The sequence below is a fragment of the Nilaparvata lugens genome, chromosome X, assembly GCF_014356525.2.
Source record: "Nilaparvata lugens isolate BPH chromosome X, ASM1435652v1, whole genome shotgun sequence".
NCBI classification, from domain to species: domain Eukaryota; kingdom Metazoa; phylum Arthropoda; class Insecta; order Hemiptera; family Delphacidae; genus Nilaparvata; species Nilaparvata lugens.
The window spans coordinates 70,596,812-70,618,625 of NC_052518.1; the positions used below are offsets into that span (position 1 = coordinate 70,596,812).

The 21,814-nt window shown below is 36.1% G+C and overlaps 1 protein-coding gene across 1 annotated transcript in view; it reads right to left on the bottom strand.

Annotated features, from left to right (window-relative positions):
• LOC111054785 (low-density lipoprotein receptor-related protein 1) overlaps window positions 1-21,814 on the bottom strand; it is a gene marked incomplete in the record, with an annotated part of 225,889 nt that overhangs the window by 21,980 nt on the left and 182,095 nt on the right. Inside the window, 4 exon segments of the mRNA XM_039442030.1 lie at window positions 584-710; window positions 5,716-5,889; window positions 6,311-6,539; window positions 16,185-16,439. Coding sequence (XP_039297964.1) covers window positions 584-710; window positions 5,716-5,889; window positions 6,311-6,539; window positions 16,185-16,439 — 785 coding nt within the window.

Here is a 21,814-nt window from a genome sequence, read left to right on the forward strand (position 1 = left end):
TCAGTTTGTCAAGTTTTAAAATAGACCCTTGCGAAGCACGGGTTACCTGCTAGTGTGATATAAAGTAAATCACTCAGATGCCAAATTCACTGCTATTCATCGAACTCTAACAAAAAATATCAATAATCAGATAGATACGATTGACTATTCGATTATAATAATTTACATTAAACTAGTTTAAATAATTATTATTGATAATGATAATTACTTAAGTTGATAATAATTATTTGAATTCAATTCAATCCAAGTGATAACGTTGTCATCAAATCATTGAGCTATAAAACATGCTGAAAAGTATAAGAGATAGGATATATCAATTGATATATGATGAATAAAAACAATATCAATTAAAAATTAGGAGAAACTACTCCAAAATTTAAACTTACCAACCAAACAACCCATACTCCTTAACCACATTAATCTTCAGAACATACCTTCTACTAGAGTTTGCTGTACGCACACTATCCTTCAGTCTAATGATGCATAAACAACAAGGCTCGATCCTCACAAACCAGTGAGTCAATATTTTGCATTCAGTTTTTAAAATTGTGTATTATAATAAATGATTGGTATTATACGGTACCCTTTCATTGTCGAGGGTGAAGTCCCTAGCAATGGCATCTCCATCATCCTCCAAGTCCTGGCTTTGGTACATAGGGTTGTTGATTTCAACATTCTCTGGCATTCTCATGTGACTGAATGGTCTAGAGCTGTTGGCAACCAAACTCAAATTCAAATTTATCCACAGAATACTTCATAATCAAGAAAATAAATCCATAATCTAGTTGAAAAAACAAATTTATCCATAAGTATAAGAGAATTGAATTCAAACAAATCGGCTACTACTTGAAGAGGATTACAAAATACGTATGATATTTTTTCTAGAGATACTTAATAGTATTTCAATTTGATAGATTATAGCCGTAGAAGAATAAAGAGAACAGTACTAATTGAAGAATTAAGAAGCATATAAGATTATCAAATCAAACAATACAACTGTTCAGGATTAAATACTGATCAAAATGTAATAATTTTTAAATTCCTTTTACAAAATTTTAATTCCTTGAATACAAAATTTTTTTTAATAGTAAATTGATGAAACCAGCATCTCAATCAAACAGAAATATAATCTACAATATCTTTAAACACAAAACCTAGTGGAAAACTATTTGCATCCTGGCATGGGAAAAACGTTTTATCAGCGGGATTAGCAGTAGCCTGTTAAAAAAAATTGACTTGGATCATTTGTAGGGTTCATAGAGGAACTTGTTAACCTATTGTACAACCTTTTTGAAGCCAAGAGGCCTCATTACTGACGGTCTCAAGGGGCTGTATTGGAAAAGTATGACATAAAAAGGTATACGAATTTGAAGAATGATCATAGTTTTTTTATTTTCCATTGTGCTTTATAAGACAGTGTTTGAACTTGAATATGTCACGTCATTAGTTTTATATAGGCTACCTAACCAACCGGCTTGCTTGCTTCACTCACCCTAACCTCCTAGCCAAGGCGCTCCAACACAGGACCTTCAGGCAGTCAATCAATAATGAAACCATATCTCTTTGTTCCTACTGGTTTTTCTCGTTACATTCGACAAAAGAGACTCTCATCATGTTTAAAATTATTGAACTGTGAAGCTCTCGATGTTGAAAATTCGAGTTCTATTCTAATTGAGAGGAATAAGAATATTTTGTTACTCACATACATACATTTTTAATTGGGGTATTATAGAAGTTTATTACTGCTATTCAGCCGAGAAGGAAGATTTTCGAGAGTGAGCCTAGTTATGCATATGCAGGCTGAAAATTTTATAATAAGCTTTCTGTATACTTGAAACTCTCATCCACTCAATAAATTCAAATCCGAGCTCTATGAATTTCTATTTGACAAAGCCTACTATACACTATACAGTGCAAGAGTATATTGAGGACCTCCAAACAAATAGGTAGATATTATATAGTTTCAACTTTCAAGTACTATGCTATGATCTTATTAGGCTATAATATATTTTGTTCCTACTCTGATATTTTATGTTCATGATAATCCTTATCACTATTCGACAAAACCATAGTCTAATAGTCTTATTTTTTCTATCTAAATATTTGAACATGTATTTTTAGTTGTATTTAATTAGACGATATTCATCTGTGTATTGTACTGTATAATATGCTGTGTTGAATAAATAAATTTTTTTATTTATTAATTAGTATAAAATTAAGTCATTTTTTACTTTTCAATCCACATCACAATTATCTCATATTATCTGCTACGGTTTGCAGATGCCACCCATTTTATGTTAATGGGGTGATTTTTAGTCGCTAGGTGTAAATCAGTTACTTTGGAGGAGTAGACGACTTTGGATGAAAGTTTCATGACTTGAAGAGTACAGAAGCTTGGAATAAAGTTTATTTTATCCAATCCTATTATATTAAGCGAGCAATTTCTAATTTATATATTCTTTCGCCACACTGCACAGAAAGCAGCTGTTTTCCAGTCCCTACGTAGATCTGAAAGACATTGTTTGCAGACGACTCTCGTCTGACGTCAGATCATGTTTCTTTCCGGGCTAGGCTGGAAAGAGTATCCTTTCCAGCCGCTAACATGGAACTAAGAAAGGTGATCAAAAAACAGCTGATCAAAAAACTTTTCATTATATGTGTTCATTATTCAATAATTAGTATCAGTATCAGTAATAATTAGTATTAGTATCAGTAAACATATTCAGTATCAGTTCGGCAGTCGAACTAGACAGTTGTCTTTTTGAACGGTCTTATCGCTGATGATAGCTGACTAACTGTATTCTGTTTTCGGACTGCCGTGATTTGTGAATTGTTTTGAACGGAACTATTCGAGTGAAGTGTTAAAAAGTAAACTTATTTTAAAATTATTTGTTCAGCGAAAAACTTTGTCATTGGTCGGCAACATGAGTACTTGTGGAAAGTGTAAACAGCCTGTAAATCGTTCTTCAAATGCATCTAATTTGTTATGCAAAGACTGTAAGTGTTTATTCCATCCTGCGTGTGTTAATATGAAGGAGACTGAAGTTTCGTTTTTGAAAAACAAGTCATGGGACTGCCCTGATTGTTTAAGTGTTCAGCGATCTCTTAGGGTAAATGACTCTACTCCTGTCAAAATAAATAGACAGTGCTCAGGGGAAAGTGAAGTTTCGGCTGCTGGCGAGCAAACAAAATCCATGGAGCCTTTTGAGGGAAAGTTGGAAGTTGTAAAAACTGAATTGTTAAATTCTATTGAGGAACTAAAATCTCTTGTAAATGCCGGACAGGAAAAGCGGGATAAATTGGAGGAGATAATTGCTAAGCAGAGTGAAATTATTAATAGACAACAGGAACTGATAGAATCTCTGAGAGGCGACGTTAATAGTGTCCAAGAACGATTGCGAACCACTGAGGAGCGACTGGATGACCTGGAGATGTATACGCGGCGCAACACGTTGGAGATACATGGCCTCCCCGAGCCGGCTAATGAGAATGTAGTGGATACATTCGCGAGAGTGAGCAACGCGATCGGCATGCCTCCGGTCATGGTAGACGCCATACACCGTCTCAGGCCGCTCAAGGGTAAGCCTGGTGCAGTACCTCCCCCACCTGGTATAATCGTCAAGTTCGTCAGAAGACTGGATGCCCATCTAATGTTGAATCTAAGAAAAAAATTCGGTAAGCTGTGTAGAAATCAAGTTGAAGGCTTTGATGGACAGCAGCCTGTGTTCATCAACCAGAGTCTGTCGTCTAGGCGGAGAGAACTGCTTGGTATAGCACGGCGTTTCAAGAGAGATGCTAAAATTAAGGATGCCTGGGTCGACCATCTTGGCAGGGTTAAAATTCGTAAAATTGATGGGGGGATTTCCTTCATTAAAAGTGTTGATGATCTTAAAGTAAATTAAAATAGCCCCCACTTTATCAAACGGAATAGTAGGCTTCGAAGATATTGATAATTCATGTTATTGTTTTCGCCAATGACAATCCGTGTTTTGCATTCTGTACCGGTATTATAGTTATAAAGGGAAGAGAAGTGGGATTCAGTTGCTGAGTGGATGACATCTTGGGACTGGTAATGACAGTGTTATCATAGTAGTCTAGTTAATTTTTTTTTTCAATTACTGTAATTGATTTCTTATTTTTATATTTTGTTCCTACTCTGATATTTTATGTTCATGATAATCCTTATCACTATTCGACAAAACCATAGTCTAATAGTCTTATTTTTTCTATCTAAATATTTGAACATGTATTTTTTGTTGTATTTAATTAGACGATATTCATCTGTGTATTGTACTGTATAATATGCTGTGTTGAATAAATAAATTTTTTTATTTATTAATTAGTATAAAATTAAGTCATTTTTTACTTTTCAATCCACATCACAATTATCTCATATTATCTGCTACGGTTTGCAGATGCCACCCATTTTATGTTAATGGGGTGATTTTTAGTCGCTAGGTGTAAATCAGTTACTTTGGAGGAGTAGACGACTTTGGATGAAAGTTTCATGACTTGAAGAGTACAGAAGCTTGGAATAAAGTTCATTTTATCCAATCCTATTATATTAAGCGAGCAATTTCTAATTTATATATTCTTTCGCCACACTGCACAGAAAGCAGCTGTTTTCCAGTCCCTACGTAGATCTGAAAGACATTGTTTGCAGACGACTCTCGTCTGACGTCAGATCATGTTTCTTTCCGGGCTAGGCTGGAAAGAGTATCCTTTCCAGCCGCTAACATGGAACTAAGAAAGGTGATCAAAAAACAGCTGATCAAAAAACTTTTCATTATATGTGTTCATTATTCAATAATTAAAACATTTATAATATCATCTTATTGTCATTTGAAAGAATAAAAGAGTATAAACTCAACCTCCCACATAATTGAACATCATCTTTTAGGTTATTTAGACGAATCAGAATAAAATATAAAAATACTTGGACAATTTCCTGATATTCAGATTACCTCAGATTTGCTAGAGCTATCACCTTCCACTTCTGTTTTCGGAAGTGCTTAGTAAACAACTATTCTCATATATATATATATATATATTGTTTATAGTTGTGTGTGGCGAAAAATAGCGTTCGCACCACGGGCAAAAATGTTTTTCCGGCTCTTAATCTTTTCTAGTCCTCGGCCTACGGCCTCGGACTTGAAAACCGATTTCGAGCCGGAAAAATCTCATTTTTCTGCTCTAGGTGCGAAATATACTATTATATCTGGTTATTTAAGTTCAACGGATCTCGAAAACGGCTCTAACGATTTTCACGAAATTTGGAACATAGTAGGTTTATGATATAAAAATTCGATTGCACTAGGTCTCATCCTTGGCAAAACTCGCTGAACGACATTAAAAGGATGATTCATCCTTGGCTGAAACAGCTGTGGATAGTAAAAAAGTGAGTGAGCGAGTGAGTATGTGAAAAATCAAAATATCGCATCCCCGAAATTCATAAGATGACATATAGCCAGCTGTGAAATATAAACACGATAATTTTAGAGAATTGTGTTCTGTTTACCAATAAATAAAAATAACGAGCGAAGCTAGGTGCCCCGATATTATTAATAAACCATCTACCTTCACAACAACACACACAAAGTTGAATAAGCGTTAGAACTTGAAGCTTTGGAGTAAAATATTACGGTATTCTGCTCTAGAGAGTGAGTGGAGGAAAATAATTATTATGATCAATTGAAAACGTGGATGCATACAAACCTTCTACGGAAGACCAGTAAGTAAAGAAGGAAACCAGCAGAGACTAGTGCAGCGATCAAGAGAATGCACACCAAGAGCAAAGGTGAGGTTGACCTATTCTCTTCGTTCTCACTCTTGGCATGAGTTGAGTCAATGGTCGTCATACACCGCTCGCCGGAGTAACCCGCATGACATCTTCAAAATGGATTTCATAATTAATAAATAATTCATATAATAAAAAATATTCTTTATAAAAAGTAAACATTTTCACCGCGTTTTTATCAACTCACTTTCATTCATGTCTGTCGAACTCATTTTGTGTGTTCATGTCGCAACGAACACATTTTGTAATTTTCTTTTTCTTCCCGACTAGCTGCAGACTTGAAGCTCTACAATAACTTATCAGTAGCTCAATAACTCATCCGCCTTCCAAAACTGGAAAACCACTCCAGTACAAACTTTGCCATAGTGGAGTAGATCAACTCCCTTATAAACATATTTTATATTTTTCACGAAATGTAATTGCATGTGGTGAATTTTTCTATGAATGTGTATTGTATTAGCTATAAGGAAGTAAAGATTTTATCATCTATTTGAAGGGATTTAATGAACTGACCGGCATTTAGGCATTCCGTTCTCCAGCCGACAAGTGCCTCTGAAACAATATTTGTCGAAGCCATGTCGTTTGCAACAATTGTTGGGCAGCATAGGTTGGCAATCACATTCGTCGTCGTCCGGAGGGCAATCGCTGGCCGAGCACTCACACACATTCACCTGACAGTGACGCCCCGTGTGGATATCACTGCACACACATCTCGCTTTTCCATTCGCCACCAAACAGGTTCCTGCATTCAACACAAACAAATCCATTAATCAAAATTGCAATTAAGGTTTTCATTCTTAATTTATTTCTATTTACATAGCTTTATTATATAAGTTAAATAAGTGAGAAATAAAGTAGTTTTTTGAGAAAAAAGAACGAAGTTTCTATCTCGAGAGTTGACATTAGAATCCTTCACTCGTTTATTTTGAAAAACAAAAACAAACTCTTATCAGGTGATAGTGAAGACGTAAACAGATAAGGAGAGTGTAGCTCGCCTAACTACCCCCCCCCCCAGTCATCACTATCCTTGAAGTTTACAAAATAAATATAATTGAAATTTGTGTGAACAAAAAAAAATTAAACATTGAAGAGTAAATATCTAGTAAGAATCTTCATTGAAGAACGTCTGAGCGCTTCTTGACCCTCTTGATCTCATGTATGTGTACGACCTCGAATCGTGGTGACTTATCATTGGCTTTCTTCAATTTCAATCGGCCCCTTGTTAAGAGGGCTCGAACTATGTATGGACCTATGAATCAGCAATCCGATTTCCTTCGCTTGTAATGATTCTTCTTGAACACCGTATCTCCAACTCGGATTTTTCCTTGAGTTTCCTCTGCTTTCACATTATATGAGATTTTTTTTTAAATTTTCTTTGAGGAGTCTCCTGCTTTGTGCATTATTATTCAGATTCAGTACCTATTGTATATGTACCCAATCTGTTTCTGCATTTCGTCTAAAATATCATTTATTATGAGGTATGAATGTTGCATGTGGGAATAAAAATATTATTGTTTTTCTGTCACAACTTACTAAATTGTATGTCAATCTTATCATTCATTTATGGGGGCTAATGTGAAGTTTTTTGAGAGTGTAGATGATGTTAACAATTGTTTTCTTACTGGTAATAATAATATTACTATAATACACCAAAATATTCGTAGTATGAACCGTAATTTTGACTCCTTTATCACATACTTGAATTGTTGGAATAAAAGACCGGATATTATAGTTTTATCTGAAACATGGACTCAATCTGAAAATGATGCAGCTATGTACAGCATTAAAGGGTATGATAGATATCATGCTGGTGCTGATTTCACAAGAGTTTCTGGTATTATAATATTTGTTGCAACTGAAGCGGGTATAACGTGCTCTGAAATTACAGCAAATATCATCGGTGCTGATTCTGTATTACTTGAATGTCGCATGTTTAACTATTGTTTTAGTATTCTTGGTATTTACAGATGGCATGGTGTACAAATAGAGAATTTTCTTGATAGTCTTAATGAATTGTTGGAGGGTTACCAAGCTGCAAATTGTTTTATAATAGGAGACATTAATATTGATATAAGCAAAATTGGTGATATTAAAACTTTAAAATACTTAGAAATGTTGTTTAGCAATGGGTATGAGTGTCTTATAGACATAAATACTCGCTTATTGAATGATAGTTCATCTTATTTGGATCATATATTTTTTAGATCAGCCTTAAATAAAAGAGCTGTATCAAGTGCATTAATTGAATCTCAGATTACTGATCACAGAGCTGTAGCCGTTTCCTTATCTAAAAGTAGTTGTGAAAATTTCAGATTGTCTTCAACGGAGAAATCAATAATAGATTATGATAAATTAAAAAGCTTACTAATGCATCATGACTGGAGTTCGGTATATTTTTCTAATGATGTTAACTTTAAATTCAATACATTTATTGGTGTTTTGAATAATTACTTAAATCAGTCAAAGTACACTATTCTTGTAATTTTAACCATGATAAGAAATTGAAACCTTGGATGACTGAAGGGTTGTGTGCTGCTATAAAAAATCGTGATAAGCTTTACAAAAAAATGTCCAGAAATCCAAATGACAATAAATTAGAATCAGATTAATTGAAATTTAAGAAAAAGTTAGTTGTGTGGATAAATGAACAAAAACACAGGTATTTTTCTCATCATCTCAATGTTTACCTATCCAGCAACAATGGAAAGAAATTAATAAATTGTGTGGTCAAGCGTCAAAGAAACAAACAATTAGTTTACAGTTAGGAGGTACAATTGTTAGAAAAGATCAGACTGTAGCTAAGGAGTTCAATAATTATTTTGCTAAAGCAGCGGTTGAAGTAACTTCTTCGGTGAAACCTTTATCTGATGAGAATAAGCAACTGTTAAGGAATAAATTTAAAATAAAAAAATATTACAATTCAATATTCCTTGAGCCTTTTCATTTTGATGAAATTGATAAATTAATTCAGAGTTTAAAGAATGGCAAGTCTCCAGGCATGGATGGATTTAGTGGTATGTTACTAAAAATAGTGTCTACATCAATATTATTCCCGTTCTTTGTGACATTTTCAATAGTAGTATTTCTTGTGGAGTATTCCCTGATGCCTTGAAAATAGCCAAAGTTGTGCCTATCTATAAAAAAGGTTCAAAAACTGATATTGCCAATTACAGGCCAGTATCTTTGCTTTCAGTTTTTTCTAAAATACTAGAGAAACTAGTAAAGAAGAGAATTATTGTAGATTTCTTCAATGTTAACAAATTCTTCAACAGTGGCCAATTCGGCTTTCAACAGGGTTTGAGTACTGAAATTGCGCTGAATCACTTTATGACAAATATTTATAATAGTTTGAATACTCGTGGTGAGATGAAAGTTTCAGGGCTCTTCCTTGATATTAAAAAAGCTTTTGACACTATTGATCATGATATATTGATAAATAAGTTGTTCATGTCTGGGGTTTCTTGGAATCCCCTTAAAGTGGTTTGAATCTTATTTAGAGAATAGGAGCCAATGTGTTAGTATAAATGGTATTTATAGTGAATTGGTTGTAAACAGCAATTGTGGAGTCCCTCAGGGTTCAGTCCTGGGGCCTCTCTTATTTTTAGTATATATAAATGACTTATTCTCATTAAATTTTCATGGATCTGTAACATCATTTGCTGACGATACTGCACTGGCCTATTCAGCTAATAGTATAAATGAATTACAAATAATGATACAGTCAGACTTGAACAATTTGAGACTCTGGTTTGATGGGAACAAAATAGTGTTAAATGCTTCTAAAACTAACTTCATTAATTTCTCCCTATCAACGGTTTTTGAATTCTCAGTCCCTTTAAAGTATCACGAGATAGATTGTCAAGCAGAGTCATGTAAATGTATTTATCAAGCTAATTCCTTGAATTATCTTGGTATGACTTTGGATGACAGATTAATTTGGACAAATCACATAACAAATTTGAAATGTAGACTTCTTTTTTTAATTAGGAAATTTTATAATCTTCAACAATTCTTACCTAGATATATTCTCTGTCAATTGTATTTTTCACTTTTTCACTCAAAACTAGATTATGGATTATCTTGCTGGATGTCAACATATGCTTGTCACTATAATCCAGTTGTAATTCTACAGAAAGCCATAATACGCATCATTTGTGGCGTTAAAAGAAGGATTCACTCGTTCCCTTATTTCAAAATTTTGCAAGTTCTGCCCTTGAGAAGCATGTATGTGTTCAAGGTGCTGTCGTTGTTCTTTAAAATGAGTGGGAACCGAAATATGGGGATTGCGCCTGAAACTCATCCAATGGGTGAAGTGGTAACACGGCAAAGAACAAGAGAGTTGCTAGCAACACCAAGGCCTTATTGTACCAGGTATAAAAAGAGTTTTGTATTTTTAGGATGCAAATATTACAACTTGCTCCCTACTGACATAAGGAGAATCAATTCTTTGACACAATTCAAAGTGAAAGTAAAGAAATGGCTTTTGAGTTTGTCATTCGAAGATTTAATGATTAATGAACTATAATACTTTTATTTTTTACCTTTATTAATTTATTTTTTATTTGTTGTACTCATTGATGAGTTCTACGACTTTGTCTAAGCATAGCTTTCACTTGGTTATTACAGAATTCTTTTCCTCTATCCATAATTAATTCCTGCGGGCATTGATACAATCCGAACAGTCTTATTAAATTCACAATTAAACAATTTGCCGTCTTGTTCTCCAGCGGCCAAGCTGTGGCTAATTTAGTAAAACGGTCGATTGAAGTGAGATATTTTTGCTTGTTGTAGTGAAACACATCAACTTCGATTGTATGATGGGGCCTATCTGGAGTAGGCGTCAACTGTAATTGTGTCTTATATGGTGATCTGTTGTACTTGACTTGTTCACATATTGTACATTCACTTATCACTTCTGTTACTGTTTTAATCATATTCAGCCAATAATATTGACGACTAAGGTGTTGAACGGTTTCTTTGACCCCGCGATGATTGGCTCTACCCGTATGATACTGTTTGGTGATATCACTTTGCCTTGCTCCATCTTCCACAGTCTCTACCTTTTTAGAACATATGGATAATTTGATCTCTTCATCCCATTCTTCATTGATGTAATGATCCTTAATTTTTGTCAAAAATAATTGTTTCTTGGAATAAACATAGTAAATCTTTCCTCTGTTCGTTATCTGTCTAATAATATTCATGAAATCACAATCTGTAGTTTCGGATGGGATGATTACTGTCGTCGTTCTATTTGGGCCATACCTATGATGTTTGGTTTCAATTACTCCATCTGGTTTTTCAAGTAGAATTATTTGGTTTCTTTTATTATTGATTATATCATCCAATATCTCCATTTCATTTGGCTCTTATCGTGCATTTCCATCAAGTAATTCGACACCAAATGATGCTGGGCTCCATTCTTCATCATTAACTGAGTTATCTCTTCTTCGGAGTCAACTGTTAAGGGGTTGATATTCCTAGATAGACAGTCTGCAACCACGTTATCAGTTTCCTTGATATGTTTTATTTTAAAATAATATGCCGCCAATTTTTCCTTCCACTTCGTGATTCTAGCGGAGGTTTCTTTCAGTTTGTCTACCCAAAGTAGCGGCATATGATCTGTTTGTAGTTCAAATTCATTTCCATATAAGTAAGGACGGAAGTTTTCTACACACCATACGATTCCCAATAATTCTCTTTCTATGGTGCTGTATCGTCGTTCGGCATGAGTTAATTTCCTAGTTGCAAATGCAACAGGTCGGTCTCCTTGTGCTAAAACACCTCCAATAGCTTCCGAGCTGGCGTCAGTTGTCAAAAGAAACGGTTTATGCAAATCTGGAAAATTTAGTATTGGAACTGTACAGATCGCTTCTTTACACTTCGCTACAGCTTCAACCACGTCACTTGAAATATTAAATGTTTTTCCTTTTCTAAGTAGCTTAGTGAGAGGTTCGATCATGTGAGCAAAATTATTTATAAACTTCCTGTAATAGCCTAGCATCCCTAAAAATGTTCTCACTTCTTTCACATTTTTTGGTACAGGTATTTCTCTGATTGCACTCACTTTCCTGTCATCTGGTCTCACACCACTGCTCGATATAATATGTCCCATGAATCTCACTTCTGGCTGACACATGTAGATTTTTCTCGAGAAACTTTTGGTCCGAATTCTCTAACCCTTTTAAATAATAATTTCAGATGTTTTTCGTGTTCACTGATATTCTTACTAAAAACAATAATATCGTCCATATAAACTTGTATCGCGTCTTCATCTAATCCTACTAGAAATTCATCCATAAGCCGCTGAAAAGTTGCAGGGGCATTCTTCGATCCGAACGGCATACTTGTGAATTCGTAGTGTTCTCTTTCGTAGCTGAATGCAGTTTTCTCCATATCTCGTGGATTCATCTATCTGGTGATAACCAGCTTTTAAATCAAATGTGCTGAACACTGTAGCTCCAGTCATTCTGTCTAACATATCCTCTAATCTGGGTAGCGGATATCTCTCTAATGTTGTCCTTTTGTTTAGTTCGCGTTAGTCCACTACAACTCTGAATTTCGGTTCTTTTCCAGGTTCACTTTTTTGGGAACTACCCACAATGGACTGCAGAACGGTGACACCGAATTTTGTATTATTCCTTGACTCTTCATTTCATCAATGTGTTCTCTTACAATTTTCTTCATTGCGTGAGGATATCTCCGTGGTTTAACATACACAGGTACTGGAGAATTCAACTCTGTGGAATGCTGTACTCTTCCCGTTGTGGTCAAAGGTTGGCCCTCTATATAAAATGTGTCTTTGAACTCTTGCATTACACGTCTCGCAATATCTTCACCTTCTTCCCGTATCATACATCCTAAGCATTCACGATTTGCTTTGCCAGGTTTCCTGTCTCGATCCCTCGGTGTTCTCCTCTCTTGAACAGCTGCTTTTTCATTTATTCTCCATTGAGAATTTTGTTGTGGCTGCCTACGTGGTTGATTGAATTGAGGGCTTCTCATAGGTGATCTGCGACGCTTCTTCTCCACAGTTTTCCATTCAGAGTATCTTGGGCGATTATCTTCCCTTTCAGCCTCCTCATTTTTGACTAGGTTGATAGCTTCCTCAAGGCACTTCGGTTTGGCAATCTTCACTGCAGTTCTTACTCGTTCTGGTAGCGCTTGAAGCAATATTTCAGTAGCTAATTCATCATAAATCTTATTCCGCCACTTACTTTCATCCTGGTCCACACTTGAATCCAATACTCGCGTTTTCAATGATTTCACTTCATAAGCAAAACGTTTTGCGAATTCGGAAATCGATTCACCATTTTCGCGACGTATTTCCAATACTCTTAGTGCACTTGTAGTTACTGATTTACGAGCACCTGCGAAATGTTCTTTGAGAGCTTGACGAACGTCCACCCAAGTTGAACTGAAAGATGCTCCTATATCTATCAATACAGATACATTAATTCTTGATAGAAATATGCGTCAATATTAGCATTGGTTATTTCGTCCATACTATTCGCGACGATCTGAGCATAGACCGCATTCATCCGTTCTAGAAACAATTCTAGTTATTTTATTTCTCCATTGAACAGTTTAACCGAGTCTATCATACTCATAAGATATTGAGCACGTGCTGTTTTCACTTGTTCCATTTTCATTGAAAGCTCAACGTCGGAGGTTTTTGATGTAGAGGCAATATTTGCGTTAACACCTCCTTGTATATTCATTTTTTTGACTAACACAAATGTGAATCACTAATTATAGTATAATTCACTGTCGCGTAATCCACTGTGTGAGAAAAAAACGTACACAACTTTCCCGGGTTTCGGTACCAGTTAAATAAGTGAGAAATGAAGTATTTTTTTTTGAGAAAAAAGAACGAAGTTTCTATCTCGAGAGTTGACATTAGAATCCTTCACTCGTTTATTTTGAAAAACAAAAACAAACTCTTATCAGGTGATAGTGAAGACGTAAACAGAGAGTGTAGGTCGCCTAACTTATATAATCACTAGTACCCTTTACCTTTATCCTATACTATTAAACGAGCAAGTTCTGTTTAGATGTTTATATGTTTATATATCTGTACGTGACCGGATATCGAAAACGGCTCTAACGATTCTCACGAAATTTGGAACAAAGTAGGTTTATGATATGAAAATTCGTTTGCACTAGGTCTCAAACCCTGGGATAACTCGCTGAAGGACATTAAAAGGATAGATACGTCCTTGGAAAAACAGCTGGAAATTTTGTCGTCTGTCGATACCGTAATGGAAATGAGTGAACGAGTGCATGTGTGTGGGATCATTCAGCTGATCTCACGTGAAGAAAAATCCAGAAAGAAAAACCGATTTTCGTTTATTTCTATTTTTTTTTAGAAAACATGTTTACTTCAGAAAGTCCAAAATAGTAACTAGATGCTGTTAGTGTAGAATAGTACGTATTATATTAACAAATATTGTAGCAAACATAGTATATCATTCTGAATCGAATTCATAGTATATCTATTTGTAATTGATGATGTGTTTGTTTTTTGAGGTGTGAATGAATTGTTATTTTGATGAGTGATACAGTAGTAGCTTAACCTAGATTTTGATTTGGACTGTAGTATAAATTTGAAAAGGGACAGTTTTGGGCATAAGCCTGTTGTGCCTCCTAATATAACTGTAAAGATAATTGTACGACTGAGAAAATGAATAAATAAATATAAAATATAAATTCAATTTTCTATGCTTTCACACTCCAGAGGAAGCTCGGTCCCCCGATATTTTTGTTTGATTACACGACCGGTTTCGGACATTCATTCCATTATCAGGAAATCCACTAGTGGCCCAAAAAATCCACAATGTATCAATCGACCGACAGAGTGGTCCGGTATCCAGAAAATCTATTTTTTGGTTACTTGATAATGGGATAAACACCCGAAATCGGTCATGTCACCAAAGAAAATGAAAGGCTACTAGTAGTTCTATGAAAAGTGAGTCACATGTATGGGAACCCTTCAATAAACTGGAGACTGTTGTAGATATTTATTCATTTATTTTATTTATTCATTTATTCAATGCGAATGACACTAATGCAATAACATTATAGAAGATAAAATAATAAAGGAAGTCCTTGTGCTATTTTTCTCCCAAATTTATAGGTGAGAAAGTCCAAGAAAAGGTTAGAATTTCACGTGTACAATTTTTATAAAATTTTAGTCCAAAATAAACATGAAAACTATATATTTTGAATATAGATGACTTGAATTAGTAAATTGATAAGTAATATTCCACTCAATTACCACTTGAAACTGATACTATTGAGTTATTTTAAAAATTTGAAACCATTGAAGGAACATAAACTTGTAAACACTAAAGATATAATACTGTAACTTTCAGGATAAGTTATTGGTCAAATACTCTACCTTTTGATGTACGTCAAAAGTTAGAGTATTCGACCAATAACTTATCCTGAAAGTTACAGTATTATATCTACAACAGTCTTCAACTTATTGAAGGGTTCCCAAACATATGACTCACTCTGTATAATAAAAAGGTCTATTATTAATTAATTATAATAATTAATTATTATATAAATATGTAAACACCCGACGGGGGTAGAAGGAGTATTGGGAGCTTGACTAGCAACAACATTTTGCTACCTAATTAATTTCTTATATATTATATTGTATTAGATATGCCTATTCCACCCCCTAGGTTATCTAATATTTGCGAAGTATTGCTACGACGCGGACTAGCTACAGCCGGATATGGATCAGGGTCAGTGTCCGTACTGACTGATGGAGATACCGGACCTACACTTCTCCCCCTATCCTAATTCTTTACTCTCTGTTTCTGTCGCGAGGTATTTAACTTGAAGGGAAGAGTGTGTGCCCGTGCCGTTGCTGGCTGATTCGGCCCTCGGCATTCAGGGTGGGTGTTGAGGAAGATTAAGATAACCCGGAGACGGATCCGGATTATTTACAAATTTTTTATTATTTACAAATTATTATATTTATAAAGGTAGTACTCAGAGTTGTACAGATATTAGTTAGCAAAATCTTATTATCACTGCAATAATAATAATACTTACTAAATAAAATTTTCTCACATAAGTCAACTATAACTACGTAGATTGTTATTCTAACAATCTTACCCATGTAACAAATATAATTGTATTATTTGTATTATAAGATAACACAGTTCATAAATTGCAGAGAAGGTTACATCTATACGAAGCTATTACCTTCACACACTGAAAAATTTTCATTTACAAATCTAGTAAGACTCACATTAAACCGTCAGCATTAATAGATGACATATATCCGGGATGCTGACTGGTTTAAAATGTAAAAAGAAATTCTGGATATTGTCATGTGTTTAGTGAAGTGGCCAAACTATTTGTAACTAACCTCCATTCTGGCAGTACTGGTCGCAGACTTCTTTATCACAGCGTTTACCACGGTATTCCTGAGAGCACTGGCAAGCTGGTTTGCCTTGGCTGTTGATGGTGCAATTTCCCCCATTCAAGCAGAAAGCGTCACACTGCGACTTCTGACATCGACGGCCGTGGTAGCCGGCTGGGCAGTTGCACCGCGATGACCCATTCAACGAGCAATGTCCGCCATTGTGACACGACAAGTCCACGCAGCTCTCACATCTTGCACCTACAACACAATTATTATTTTTGTAGGTGACATTCATCTCTATATTTTTTCGTTAAAATACAGTTGGAAACTGAATTTAGAAGCGTCATTCCACTTGATTAGTTTTAGTTTCCAGTTGTCATAGTAAATATGTATTGTTGAAGTGTTCGAGATAGAAGTGATCTGGAAAAATATCATAATTTGATCCGTGCTCCATACAAAGCTATAGTACCGTAAATGGCCATGCAGAAAGATCAGGGTTTCTGCATGGATTTCGTATGAATATAATCTGAATTTTCAAATCACGGCCTATGTTACGGTTGCATAGGAAGGTGGATGTCATAAATAATATTGATTTTCAGATGAATTGAGCCAAAAAATGCATGTTGCACTTCGGTAGGGTAAAATGCTTTGTTGGTTCCTAATAATATGATAACTTGAGGAAGGTGATTGTTAAAATATTTACTTAAAAATTTTATTAATTCAATCTATTTATGTAACAACTGCAAGTGAACCAAAGAGAAGTTTTTTATCCAGTGAGTGGCTGAAGAAAAAAGGTAGGATAGTTTCAAGAACTTTTCCTTTATAACTGCAACCACAAAAGTTAATTTTGCCAAACGAGAAAGCTTATAAAATCCATTTGTAGTGAATATATTTTTCGTTGTTGTAGAGTTGAAGCTAATTTGATTAGAACACTCTAATTTTGTTCATTGAAATTACAAGAAAAAAATTAAAATATTTTCATTCAAAACAATTATTTATTTATTTTCACATGTATTTAAATGATATACTTTTTTATTTTTCTATTTACTTATTCTATTTAATGTAGCTCAACACACACTATATTACTCAACCCCATTACAATTGGTAATTCTATGAGAGCTAGGAGGACCGCGAAATTTAGAACTGGTTAACATGTATGAATATATGAGCTGTGCGAAGGTAACAAAAAACGAGAGCTTTTCAGCTATACTTACGAGAGATGGTTGTTTATGGGTCAGCCGAGTGCTGAAGACTGAGGTTGTGGAGGGAGAAGCCTTCTTCTCCAACAGCAATGAGGGTAAAGCGGGGGAAGGGGAACTGCATGAACAATTCTGTCTTTCTTATCTCTCGAGTATTCTTAACATTCCGCCCACCAAACGAAGCATGAGTTTAATAATTTTGAAACTGTAGCACATGAGAAGTAACACACGAAGTATTGCACAAACTTGATGAAGAGACGATGCACATAATTAATTACGATGAGTTTTACACATAAGCGGTGAACACATAATATTCAGTCTCTATTTACAAAAAATTGTCTCTCAGAGGGAGGGTGCCAAATTAAGCTATTGGCAACACTATGAGTTTGTTTACAGGTCGCGTGAGGTGGCCGCAGGCGGTGCGAATTAATGCCACTCTTACTACTTGGTCTTGTCCGGGAAATATTTATTCGACTATGCCTAGAGGCCACAATGTGGGCGCGGTACTCGTATTCTTGATAAGCACTATGTGACCCACTTTCAAGGGTTCTGAGGGGGTCTTCCACTTGTTTCGCTGCATAAGCGTATGTAGATATTCTGTACTCCATCGATTCCAAAACGTCTGCACAATTCGGCGAAGATGAGTCCATCGCTGCCGTACGGGGGTGGTAGTATCCAGCGGGATCTCCACAGCTTGTAGCAACGGTCGGCCGATAAGAAAGTGACCGGGTGTCAGCAGAGGTGAAGTCTCGTTGGGGTCCTGTGAACGCTCCAATAGAGGACGACTATTCATAATTGATTCAATACGAGAGAACACTGTGAAATATTCCTCCATTGTCATTGGATTATCACCAATTTGAATTTTCAACAGTGTTTTCGCTGATTTAATATTTGCTTCCCAAATACCGCCGAAATTGGGTGCCCTAGGTGGATTGAAGTCCAGGTTACTTCACGTTGTACAAGAGCATTAAAAATGTCAGTCTTACTGTCAGCCAAGAATTTCGAGATATCTGATAATTTTTTAGCAGCTCCAATGAAGTTCAATCCGTTGTCAGAGTATACGTGAGAAGGTAGGCCTCTACGGGATGTGAATCTATCGAAAGCGGCAAGAAACGATTCAGTGGTCAGCTCCGATACATATTCCAAATGAACAGCTTTCACCGCTAAGCATATGAACAATGCAAGATGGCCCTTATACACTCTCGGTTTTTTGAGTGAGCTGCACTTCGTATTGAAGGGGCCAGCGAAGTCAACTCCTACATGGACGAATACAGATGAGGCGTTCACACGAAAATGGGGAAGATCCGACATGATTGGCTGCTGAGGTTGAGCTCGCATGCGAGTACAACGGACACAATGATGCAATCTGCTCCTTATGAGGTTGCGCGCTGATATAATCCAATATTTGCGAGCCACTAGTGACTGAGTTGTGCGAGGTCCGACGTGAAGATTATCTCTGTGAGTCTGATCACAAATCAGAGTGCTTAAATGAGATAACTTTGGCAACAACAGTGGATGACGGCTGTCATACGGAAGGCTGGAGTTGCGGAGGCGTCCGCCCACCCTGAGAAGACCGGAAGAATCGACGAAAGGCGAAATAGAGAGCAGTTCTTGAGGTGGATTTTCTCCCTTGCTGAGAAGCTTCAATGTTTCCGCAAAATAGAAGGCCTGTGTCAACCTCACGATACACAAGAGAGCCGAACGACACTCGGCAACAGACGGCGGAGGTGGAGCAGCGCGAGCGCGTAGTGCTGTATGGCTGCGAAGATTGTGTTCCCTTACTTTTTTCAGCTTACAATTTTCTATGAATCGCAACACATAGGCAAATACACGTGTTGCCTTGTGTATATTGGAGTATTTCTCGAAACATTCAAGAGCGTGTGGTTTATTTACTACAGTAGTAGTGAGAATTGACACTGGTGGCTTCAGTTCAGACTCATCGACAATTTTGTCGACCCTTGAGATTGGCAAATCCTTGAATTGGACATGGTAAGATGGAGGTCCGTTCCACCAGAGTGAGTTTTCAACAATATCTTGTGCAGCAAGCCCTCTTGAGGCTAAATCAGCTGGGTTCGATTCAGTAGGTACATGAAACCAGTTTTCTGGAGAGGTTAATTCGAGTATTTGTGTAACTCGATTGATTATATAAGTCTTGAGCTTGTAAGCTGGCGTTTTTAGCCAGTTCAACACCAACTTTGCGTCAGAGCACAGTCTTACATTGGAGATACTTTTTCCAAATAGAGGTATAATAACTTTATACAACTTTGACAGTAGTAGAGCTCCACATAATTCCAATCTAGGAATAGTATGTGTTTTCACAGGAGCGACTCGTGTTTTTGACATAATGAGATTCATCGATATGAATTGATCACTTGATGCAATATGAATATAGCAGACAGCACTGTAACCCTTTTCAGATGCATCGGCAAATCCTATCAATAAGATATTGACATATGTAGTGTCAATATGACGAGGAATTTGAACATTTGAGAGAGTCAGCATTGTACTAGAAATACGATTCCACTGACTAGTCAAGTCTTCATCAAGCGGCTCATCCCAATCAAGGTTGGATAGCCAGAGTAATTTCAAAAAATATTTGAATGAGAATATTACAGGAGACAATAGTCCAAGCGGGTCGAACAATTTAGCTGTATACGATAGTATGGATCGTTTTGTTGGCAGTTCAGCGAACGGTGTAACAGTGTAAGAGAAAGCATCTGATGCAGGATTCCAACGAAAACCAAGAACTTTTATTTTTTGAGTCGTATCAGAAAATGCGAGAGGGTTTTCCAACATCTCGTCGGGAAATTCTTCAATTACTTCTTGCATATTAGATGACCATTTTCTCAATAGGAGTTCTCCTTTAGACATAAGTTCATTCAGCTGTGATATGAGTAATTTCGCTTCACATAGGCTAGAGGCGCCAGATACAATATCATCAACATAAGTGTGTTGGCGAATCGCATTGACAGCTAATGGAAATTCATTTTCATAATCATCGGCTAATTGAAGAAGTGTTCTTTGAGCTAGAAAGCTGCTTGACGTCATTCCATACGTGACTGTGTTGAGTTCAAATTCTATCAGCTCTTCTTGGGGTGAACTACGATAGAATATGTGCTGAAATTTTCTATCTTCTTTTCTGATTGAAATTTGCCTGTACATCATTTTAATGTCGGATGTAATGGCTACTTTGTGAGTTCTAAAACTCATAAATATGTGAGTAAGATCATGCTGTAATTTAGGCCCAACATGAAGTGATTCGTTCAGAACAGTTCCATTATTACAAGGCGCTGATGCATTAAAGACTACTCTCAATTTGGTTGTTGAACTGTCTTCTTTCTGAACACAGTGATGCGGGATAACATAATTAGATGAGTATGAAGCTTTGGACATGTGTTCTAATTCCACGTACTGTCTCATGAAATCATGATATTGTTTATGAACATTTTCGTTTGATGCTAATCTTTTCTCTAGTGAGGTATATTTCTTAATTGAGGAGGTGCGGTTGTCACCCAATGACACATCTTTAGTTTTGAAAGGCAATGCGACTTCATAGCGACCAGACGGCCACCGAGTGGTGGTTTCTGTGTAGAGATTTTCGCAATATGCATGAGGATACTTTTCAACTTCTACTGAAACCTCTTCAGTCTCCCAAAATTTTTCAATCAACTGGTTGATTGGTTCAACATAGGTGAGCAAGCTTGTAGCCTTATTGACACTTGAGACAGGTTCATTAGAATCAACTTTGCCAATGATAATATACCCAAATACTGTGCTGAATGCTCCAGGCGAATTGGGATATAATTTAGTAATTCCATGAGATTGAGCAGATAACGTTTGGAGAAAAGAGTCAGCTCCTAATAACAAGTCAACTTTATTAGAGATGTGAAACTTATCATCAGCCAGTTTCAAGTTTGAAAAATGTTCAAATACTTCAGGGTTCAATGAGACCATGGGTTGGTTACATGTGATGACTGATAAGACAGTGGCTTTAGTACTCAATCTAAATTCTGGTTTGAGCCTCGAGGATATAGTGAGATGAACTTCACCATGAGTTTTAGTAGTTTTAGAGCCAATACCGATGAGTTCTCGATCAGTGTAGCTAGTCTTCAAATTCAATTTATTCACTAATTCCTTAGTGACAGCTGTTATCTGTGAGCCTGAATCTATTATGGTTCGGGCAATGTGAGGCCGATTGAAATGATCAAATACTATGACATTAGCGGTACCCAACAGACAAGAGGATGTATCTGAGGTTGATAGGCTAGAAGTATTGCATACAGCACCAGATGTAGGAGCGCTATCCTTCTGAGAACGCACATTAGTAGGCTCAGATGAGCTAGAATACCTCTTTTCGTTATGCAATAATGTATGATGCTTAGATGAGAAACAAGTTTTACATACATTTGTAGATTTGCAGAACTCTCTTCTGTG